This window comes from Alligator sinensis, unplaced genomic scaffold (assembly GCF_000455745.1).
Source record: "Alligator sinensis unplaced genomic scaffold, ASM45574v1 scaffold203_1, whole genome shotgun sequence".
NCBI classification, from domain to species: Eukaryota; Metazoa; Chordata; order Crocodylia; family Alligatoridae; genus Alligator; species Alligator sinensis.
In genome coordinates, this window is record NW_005841949.1 from 1,240,463 (window position 1) to 1,250,924 (window position 10,462).

General features: G+C 46.4%; 1 protein-coding gene across 1 annotated transcript in view; it reads right to left on the reverse strand.

Annotated features, from left to right (window-relative positions):
* Positions 1–9: 9 nt before the first annotated feature.
* The window catches only part of LOC102378281 (zinc finger protein 667-like), a 16,649-nt gene continuing 6,196 nt past the window's right edge, over positions 10–10,462 (reverse strand). The window contains exons 2-5 of the mRNA XM_006020187.3: positions 8,380–8,544; positions 7,314–7,440; positions 4,740–4,829; positions 10–3,129 (exon numbers count right to left, since the gene is read on the reverse strand). Of these exons, the coding sequence (XP_006020249.1) occupies positions 2,567–3,129; positions 4,740–4,829; positions 7,314–7,440; positions 8,380–8,502 (903 nt within the window). The 5' untranslated portion in view covers positions 8,503–8,544 and the 3' untranslated portion in view covers positions 10–2,566. The remainder of the gene's footprint in view (positions 3,130–4,739; positions 4,830–7,313; positions 7,441–8,379; positions 8,545–10,462) is intronic.

Genomic DNA, 10,462 nt, shown 5'->3' on the forward strand with positions numbered 1-10,462 from the left:
AGACCTTCACGGGCCCCTGCCTCACCCCACACCTCCATCATGGTCCCCTGCTCTCCCCCCTACACACCCCTCGGGTCCCCCTGCCTCATACACTCAGAGACCCCAGAACACACACCTGAGGGGGGCCACCAAACACACACAGAGCACTCACATCTGATACCGTGTCTCACACACCAGCCCTAGCCTTGAGCATCCCTGCCACTGCTTTCCTAGCATCCTAGCACACAACAGATATGTTCACTGGCAGTGTGCGGTTGCAGTGTGCACTCAGTCTACCCCCAAATTTCAATAGCATGGAAATAAGATGATAAAGGGAGAGCTTTTATGTTCTTTTGCACATTCATATTGCCTGCAACACTGGGGATGAGGCACTTTCACTTTTTATGCAGTTGTTCTGAAAAAATTATGGTCATAAATCCAGCCATGTCTAGCCTCATCACACCCAAAAATGTTTTCCTGTCCTTGGTTCTCTTACCAGCATTACTAGCTTCCACATACCCTAATCAAATGTCAGGTGTGGGGAGGGACGGGAGAGAGGGTTACATTTTGCAGCTGGAAATTACAGCTTTCAGCAATGTTAAGCCCCCACCTAAAAATGGGTAAGACACTGAAACTGGAGACCTGGCCAGGATGTAGAAATAATCACCTTACCCTACCATGAGAAGGAACTAGAGAGGATTGTTTTGCTAAATATTTTTCAGGTCACATGTAAGCAGGGGTGTTGAGTTTGGAAAATTATGTTGTTAAATATGCTGAACTCAGCGCTTTGAGTCCATAAGGATGTACAGTATCTTTACTGCAAAGGTATCCCATGGTCTCACCTGGATGTTGCTTTTAGCATCTCTCTCATCCACACACACAAACCTTTCACACAGGTTTTGTGGTACTTTAAACCCAGGCTAGCTGGTACAGCTGAGGTTGAGCCTAAATATAGCAAGTTGTTTTTTTTTTAACTTAGGTTGGTAGTGCACTCCCTTTGATTTAGCCTGTATCCTCACAGCCCATCAGAGAGCCCAGACAGGAAAAACTTCAAAACTCAGGAGAGCAGGAAGATCTTTGCTCAGAGCTGCCCACTGAGGACACATTGGATGACCCACATGAGTAACAGACCTGCCAGCTTATCCACATGAGGGCCTAGCCCTCACCTGCTTTACTTCCCCACCTTCCTCCCTGATTATGCTGTCTGTAGGCTTTTTCCAGAGAAGCAGCCTGGGAAACCATGAGAAGCCTTGCAACTGCATCAGGTACAGGGGAAGCTTTCAGTGGCACTCCAACCCCTCCTGTCGCAGCTGGTCCTCACAGGCAAAACCCTTGACCAGATTGCTCAGTGCACGAAAGGCCAGTTTTCCAACATCAGCAGACATCAGGGAGTCCACACAGGAGAGGATCCCATCTCATATCTCAGCTACGGTTTGCCACAGCCTGTGCTTAGCTCACAATTTTTCAGCTCCTTCGGGTGGGGGAACCAAGCTGCCAGGTGACACTTTTGCAGCTAGCTCATCCTCTGTGTGCCTCAGATTCCTCATCAGTAAAATGGTGCTAACAGTACTCACTCCACTTGTATACCATGTGGAGATCTATTGATGGAATGTATCATACAGGACTCAGATATTGTCATCATCTTGGTAACTTACCAGAAGGCCAATGTATCCCCAATTTTACAGTGGTGCAGTGTCTATGTTAGAGGGTTGCAGTGTCAATGCAGTTACTAGTGCTAATTTCCCTAGTCTTGAAAAGTCCTGAGATACTAAAACTTGAACTTATCCTGAAAGTCATTTTCCAGCTAACCACAAAACTCCAGTTAAACTAGGATCCCCCAGGGCAATGAATGAGTTTTTTAAATATTATGTGAATGCTGGATGTCCACAGTCACTCTTGTAGATGTGTTAATTACCAGAGAATCTCTCAGTATACTATTCCTATATTTCAATAAAATCAGATGGACAAGTGCACTAAAGTTTGTATACTATGATAAATGTAATGGTTATCACTGAAGTCTGCTTTACTACTGGAAGTGAAGGGTAAGTGAGAAAGGTAGGAGTGCTGACAAATCACAGTAACATGCACCAGTAAATATTTGTGAGGTGTCTGTGTCAGGACATGGTCTATGGTGAAATGGTTTGTATTTCACACTAACGTACTCCATCTGGCTTCCAGCTGCAAGTGTGAGAATGTCTAAAACATCTATCGTGAGCTGAATGCTGTAAGCAGGTCCTTTGCTCTACTACCTTGTGCAGGCCAGTTAACTCTGCTGTTAGCCCTTCAGGCAGTTCAGTTACCACCAAAACCCTGAGTCTTTAACAACACAGCAGAACAAATCCTCCATCCTCTCTGGACATGAGACGAGTAAGCACTTTCCACTTGGCTTTGTCCTGAACCAGAAACCTGGCTCCTCTTCCTTGCAAGCTGCTCCCTCATTGCTTTTTTTCCCCCACTTCTGCTCTCTCATCTGCATTTTAAGACCCAGTGGGACACTCCCTCATTATCAGAATGCCCCACAGATGAATATCCTTAACAGGCTTGGCTGCCTCTTCTTAAAAGGGGAAGACCACACTGTTATAAATTCCTAAGGGCCTGTGCTTGGGGGCTGGGGGGCTGGGAGGAATGCAGATGACAAAACCAGCAGAGAACCAGCTATACTAGCTAGGTGTATTCTTGCTGTCTGCATCTCTTGGAGAATGCTACATATGTCCAAGTTGTGGGCAGGCAGATGCAACTGCTTAGCTCTGGACACAGAAGTATTATTCTCAGATCCTTGACTTGTGTGGGAACAAGATTCAGGCCTCTGGACTTGTCCAGATGAATGGATCTTCTCTGAATCTGTGTACAGATGAGATGAAGTCATCCCTGATGCTATCTTTTCACTTTCCACTTGGTCCTGGGCAGCTCTACTAAGGGACAGACCTGAAAGTGCACAAGGACACTTGCTTCCCAATCTCCCCAGGCTTCTAGTGAAGACTATGCCATGCACAGAGTGTGTCTCCTGAATCTGTGGGCTAATGGAATGTACAGCGGATAGAGAAGAGTCCATTTCATGGGAGGAGGGAATAGATGATGTAGGTGTAGGAGAGCCTCCAGGTGGTGAGGACAAGGTGAGAGTATTCGGAGCTACGGCAGCAGGGGCTGAATCTGTGTAGACAAAAAGCAGAGTATTAAACTTAGAAAGGACTTTTGGAGTGCATTCAGATGTAATTTCAAGTCTCTGTAAAGCTCTGAAAAGCTAGCTGGTAAGATCAGAGTCTCATCAGGAGCTCAGCTCCTATTCCAGCACCCAAACGCCAAAGTCCTCTGTGTCTATTATCCTGGATACTACTAAAAATCTGGTCCCTTAATCTGGTGCCTAAGTGGGAACCAAACACTTTGAAAAGCATCTGGTGTCTCCCCCAGAAACTTGAGAAAAACCTGAAAGACAATCTGCAACTTTCAGTGAAAAACTAGGGCCTGAAGTAAATCAAGGCCAAGGCCTTACCCAGCAGTATGCACATCTGTGTGTGATGAGAAGGGAACAAGAATTCTGAAATCTGTTCTTAGGGGAACTCCCACAGAACAGTTCTTGATCTTGTTCAGAAAACAGGACTTGTAGTCTGTGGTCACTTGGGAGGAAGGGCAAGTATGTAAAAAAAAATACTTCAGGAGCCATCTTAAACTTCTAGGGTAGGGGTTCTCAACCTTTTTCTTTCTGTGGTCCCCTCTAGCATTCTATAAAAACTCCATGGCCCACCTGTGCCACAACTGTCCAGCTCCCTGGCCCCACCTGCACAGCCCCCGGTGCAGTGGGCAGAGTTTGGCAAGGGGGGAGCCCCAGGGCTGCCCTTACCTGAGCAGCAGCCGTATACAGCCTCCCCAACCAGCACACAGCACCGTCTGCAAGATGGAGGCTGTGGGGCCAGGCAGAGTGGGCCCACCCCTGCCCCTTCCTCAGGACTCTCCTCAGCCCTGGGAGGCTGAGGCAGCTTTTCCATGTACCAAGCCAGGCTGGGCAGACCCCTTGAAACCTGCTTGGCCACAGTCCCCCCTAGTTGAGAACTACTATTCTAGGGCACTGACTTTCAAACTGTGCACAACCAGTGGTCTGTAGAAGGACATGGTTTGAGAAGACTGGAGATTTGGTAGATTAAATGAGTCCAGAAAAAAGTATTTCACACAGGGAAAAACACAAGAAAACCCCTTTAAATCAAACCCGTCCTCTAGGAAGTTCTCACAAGATTTTTACTGTGACTAATTAACTGCACAGTAAATGTCTCAGCAGCTACATGTGTGCCCCTATTAGGGCGCACAAAACTAATAAACTCTGCAGCAGGGTAGTACACATAAATTTCAAGTACTACCCTGCTGTGAAGTTTTTTTGTGCGCAGCAGTGCATGTGTAGACACTGAACTGGCTGGCTGAGGCACAAGGTGAAGCACCCTTGTGTCCCAGCCAGCCCCTCTGCAGCATGCTGAGCTTGGTTGGAGCAGCCCCAGGCTGGCAGGCTGAACCCCCTGGACACTCTGCCAGCTGGGGTTGCTGTGGACCAGCTCAATATGCTGTGGTGAGGGCATATGTGCAAAATGCACACCTGGGAGCTTCCTGGGAGCAATAAACTGCAGAGCAATAAGTTCCGCAGTTTGTTGCTGCCCCCTAACAGAATGTGTAGACATGTGTACTGTGGGGCAAAAATGTTTCCTACTCCTCCAGAGTAAAGAAATGAAGATCCCTGCCTGTAGGCATCTCCCTGCCCACAAATGATCACTACTCACATGAAGTACATCCTTCCTGGTGTCCACTAACACATGGATCTTCTCCTTGTTCAATCTGTGATATGATGTCAGGTTTGACAGCAGAACAGCCTGCTCAAGGAAAACAATAGTTTTACACTGAGTGTCTAAGATCCAGGAGACACCATTTGTGGTACTGGATGTTCAATATATTTGTTCCAGTCAGGGATAAATGCTATCCCTGTGAGTGATAGCCTGACTGTGCTTTATGAAACATATCATTGTTTGTGTGGTGCAACTGGCCAAAAGCATTATGGTGAAGAAAAAAAATCTGACTTCCTTGTCCATTATGCAACTGTTTTCAGTTCTGTATGACACTGTTAGTAGAATGTTTCAGGTAATTATCATTACCAGTTGCTCAAAAAAGGCAATTTGTTAAATAAACTCAAGAATATTATAGTATTATGTCTTTTGCAAAATGTCAGTTCCCCAGCTGAGCTCCTGGCAATTAAACTGAGAAATATTAGAGAAAGGCTGTGACACTATTAGGATCTCCAACTTTCCTTTCTTGGCTTCAATGAAGTATATTTTAAATAAACACCACTCTTCTAGAGCGGCTAGCTTAGTCACAGTGCCTGTTCTTATGGTCAGTTTTCACACACAGTTACCACACAGCTGAATTACATACACTATTGTTCCCTCTAAGTAGAGCACAAAAATGGGGTGTCTTGGGATAAAGGCTGACCTTTTTGTAACAAGCACTGTATAGCTGGATAAATTAATAAGTGTGAACACAGGAAGTTGGAGCTCTTGGGTTTTGGTAGGGGTGTTTGAGGAAACCTGTCTGTGGGTTTTTTGTTTACTGTAAGCCACCCTGCGCCTTGTGGATAGGGCAGGATGTAGATCTAATAAACCAACAAACAAACATCATCATCAGTGATTCAATGTATGTATTCAATGTATTCAATAATGGCCACAAGCTAGCAGAGAGCAGATTTAGATTGGACATTAGGAAGAACTTCTTCACAGTTCGAGTGGCCAAGGTCAGGGCCGGGCTCCCAAGGGAGGTGGTGCTCTCCTCTACCCTGGGGGTCTTCAAGAGGAGGTTAGATAGGCATGTAGCTGGGGTCATCTAGACCCAGCCCTCTTTCCTGCCTATGCAGGGGGTCGGACTCGATGATCTATTGAGGTCCCTTCCGACCCTAGCATCTATGAATCTATGTTTTACCTGTCTAAAAAAATCATAGAATCATTAGGTTGGAAGGGACCTCAGGAGTCATTGGTTCAACACCCAACCACAAATGCAGAAATACTCTTCCTGTAACATCCCTGTCCAATCCTTATCCAGCCTCCTCTTGAATACCTCCAATGAAGGAGATACCATAGCTTCTCTGGGCAGTGCTAGTCCATTGTCTCACTGTTCTAACAGTAAGGATGTTTTTTCCTAAAATTTAATCTTTATCTACTTTGCTGAAATTTAAGATCATTCCTTTGTGTCCCGTCTGCTGTGGCAAGGGAGTTTCTTTGTGGCAGCCTTACAAATATTTGAAAACAGAAATCATGTTCTCTTTTATCTCCTTTTCTACAAGCTAAACCTGCCTCATACTCTCAACCTTTCCTCATATGGCTTGCTTTCTACTTCCTTTATCATTTTTTTCAGCTGCCTCTGGACCCTCTCTGACTTCTTCTCTGCATCCTTGTGAAACATTTGCCTTTTTTTGTGACTGAGTCACAGTGCTGACTCATACTGAAGCTGTGATCCAGCAAAACCCCCCGATCTTTGTTAGTAATGCTACTGCCCAGCCAGTTGCCTCCCATTATGTATTTGTGCATTTAGTTACTCTGCCAAATCATTTGGCTCAATGACTACAAGTAAAGAGTAATTATAAATGGATCAATGTCAGAATGGCAGAAATTTCAAGTACAGTTTCATAGGTCCTGGGTCTCGTGCTACTTAACATATACGTATCGACCTTAAAGTAATTTTGTCCAGCCTACATATCTCCAGTTTATTTATGAGAATATCACGTGGGCCCATAGGTGATGCATCAGGGGAGCATGTGGGGGCACATACCCCCTCAGATTTCTGTGCCAACAGCAGGGCATGGGGTGCCAGACCCAATGCCTGGCAGCAGTGATGCAGAGTTGTGTCCCCCAAACTGTGGTGGTGGCGCAGAGTTGTGGCCACCACTGGCAGCACTTATGCTTCACCTATATGTGGGCCTTTGTCAAAATCCTTACTAAATTTCAAATACACTATGCCCACTGCATTCTCTCCATCCACCCAACTCATTACCTTACCAAAGTGTGAGACCAAATTTGTTAGGCATCATTTGTTAACACATCCATGTTGGCTTCTCATGCTGAACCTTTCCAGCTCCAGATGCTTAACAAACTGACATCTTTATACTTTGCTCCACCAACTTCCCCAGTTTGGAATCTGGGATTTTGTGCAAAAACCACACAGAGGGAGGAAGCCAGAATCACCATGGGATATTGTAATTTTTTTCTGTTATTATATAAAGGCTTATACACTTAGGACCCACAGAAGGATGAAAGCAATTCCCAGAGGATGCTAATACAGACCCTTCAGAATTGTATGAATAGGTGATTTACCCAGTGAAAACAAAACCTCATAATTGTCCCTCATCACATCCTTGTACAGCTCCTTCTGCCATTCGACTAACTCCTCCCACTCCTCCTTAGAGAAATAAACAGCAACGTCGTCAAAAGTTACTGGAACCTGAAACGATAAAGAAGCCCTAATCAGCATCTACTTATTCACATCCTGGAAGCAGCAACCCTGGGGCCTGCAGAAGCAGGGAGACCAATAATATATACTCCAGCTTGTGCATTTTGGGAGCGAATCCCACCTGAGAGCCCATGCCTGTCACTGCAAACGAGTCTTGGGACAGTGAGCAGCACAGCTTTCACAGTAGGGATTTCCTGCCAAGGAAGCACAGTTGCATTGCCAGCCTATTGTATTCAACTGCCTGACTAAGGAACCCCCCTGCATCAGAGACTAGTACATAAACCATATTCCCCCCATTGTAACTTTGACATCTTATTCATTTTCAGTTCAGCTCCCAATTGTTTCCTGGGATTCATATCAATCAGTGCGATCATTTCTCCACAGCAGTCTTCTGCCTATTTGCACTGTTCCCTCAGCATGTGTTCCCTATCACTGAAGGCTACTCTTCCATTCTGGTGTCCTGAAAGAGTAGTTTCAAATTTCTCTTGAGCATAGGACTTTACTTAAGCCAGAAACTTCTGGTGAAATTTTGGAGTTTGGAAAATGTAGCTACATGTTCTATAACTGCCAGGAAGATTTATTCTTTTCTGCATGGACTGGAGCCCGATGGGTTTGTAAAACTCCACTGTAAAGTGCAGCAATGTTTCTAAATTAACACTGTCTTAGATATGGGTGGTGATCCTGCTTATTTCTCAAAATACTTACAAGTCTACAGGAAAAAGTCCATTTCAGGGATTGAGGGCTTGTCTATGGTATGGGGCTCCTAGCACTGTAGCTTTCCTGGTTCAAATATGGTGGCAGACTCCTCTACTGGAGACATGCCATATGGAGGCAGAAGGGTTTTTTTCTGCCAGCTTAGCTAGAACCATACCCTTGAATGACAGAAATTTAGCACACACAGCTGTGCGCTAGATCAGACCAAACCTGTACCTGGACAAAGCTCTCTCCAGCCATTTTCCTTTCAGAATCACCTCTCAGGAAGGAAGATGAAAGATTTTTGCCCAGGTGTAGCTCAGCAGCCAGGGAGGAATCCAGGCCTCCTGCTGGGACCATCAACCAGTTTCACACAGGTATCTTCCTGCAGCAGCTTCTGCACTAGTAGAGACAAAACAGAGATGGGGAGTGACTATAGCCCAGTAATGCCTCATGAAAAACTAGCAAGGGGATCAGTTTCAGGAGGAAGCTGTGCAAATCTGGACTGAAGATCTAAATGCTGGTCCAGGTTATTGTAATCAGAAAATAGCTATCAAATAGGCCCTAGTTCCTATGCAGCCCATTTCATCAGGAGATTTCATAGGGCCTACAGAAGAAACAGCTTATGGTTGATCTTTGTTGCATAATGGTTAGACTGCCATGCTGGGAAACCAAAGAAATGTAGATTCAAACCAACTGTAGGTGAGATAAGGGACTAGAACCCAAGACCCCCACTTCTCTTGGTAAGCATTGTAGACATTTAGCTACTTCAGGAAAAAGATACGCACATGCTCTTATTTTTGCTGCCAATACCTATAGCTGTACACATATATAATGATCCATGGGGGTAAGGCTAGGCAGCCAGGAATAAAATGCCAACCTGAGTAAGCGGCATTTAGATGGTTATGTAGATAACCAAATCCAGGAACTTACGGTGAAGAGGAAAGAAAGGAATGCCCAGGCCCCAGCTCTTAGATGATTGTTTTCTGCCTGTTTCCCACTAGAAGAATGGTTTGTTTAACTTTATCTTCTGGCTGCAGGCAGCCCCCTCTCCTGCAGTTCCCTGCAGTGGCCCTAGTATAGCTGCCACAATTTGGACATATTTTCCTATCAATTGTGTGGTGGAGACTGCCAGAAGCTTCAGTCAGTCAGGACTGCAGCATGCTGGATGCTGTGCCCATACAAACAGATAGAGCCTCTCGCTCTGCCTGCCCCAAAGAGCTTAAGGTTTAAATATGCAAAGGCAGGGGTGCAGGCCTCTGGTCATGTGCACACCCTTTTTGTGGGGGATCGAGGGGGCATATTTAAGATTCTTCTTAATGTGTTTTCCTTTTCTTTGTTATCCATTTGGTTCTTTTACTTTCCCAACTTGCTTTTTCTTAAAAGCAGAAAGGCAGAGTATGGTAACTGTGGCATCCATGGAGAAGTTTCCAGCCAAAACAAGGAAGATGTCAGGATGTGTGAATCACAGTGAGATGTAGCTTATCCTCACACACACTGCAATTGCAGCTTCATGTGCATTAGTTGTTGACTGATAGTTTTTATGGAGGTGAAGATTAAATAATTGGAAATGCAGCTAAGGATAATGGTAGAGCCTGGATGGGACTTTGCGTAGATGATAGAGGAAAGGAGCAGCAAGGCTACGTGTGCAAATAAGAAGGCCCTTACACCAACCTGATCCAACAGGCAGGTCTTCAGCAGAGAAGGGGAACTCTCAGAGGCATGTGCATGAGAACAAGGAAAAGGAAGAAGCCAGTTAGGGACGGTGGGGCCTAACAGAGACACTGGCTTAGTGTACTAAGAGATGAACAGGAGAAATGGGCATGATCTGATGAAGGGCGTTTGGCCTGTGGCATGTCAGGGTTGATGGCAGTCTCATGTAGATAATGGCAGGCATGGCATGGTTTGGATAGGGCTAATCCTGCCTCAGGCAGGGGTGGACCAGGTGAGCCCCACAGCTCCCTCCCAGCCCGGCTCCTTTCCGGCTTCTCCGGGACTGGGAAGAGCCGGAGGGAGAGAGGAGTGACCGGGCTCAACGGGAGGGAGGGAGGACGGCCCCACAGGTGAGCTCAGCCCGGGAAGGAGAGGAAACAAAGGACAAGGGGGCCCGAGGGCGGCACTGAAGGGAGGGTCAGCAGGAGCTGCCAACACCCAGAACCGAGGGGTTGCTGGTGGTGAGGGCTCGCTCCTACAGGGAAGGGACGGGACGGGACGGGACGAGACGGGACAGAGGCCAGGGTCGCGCGGCCTTCCCACGGCGCAGGGCACGGGCCCGCGGCCGAGCAGGGGGCGCCAGGAGGGACCGGGACCGGGACCGGGA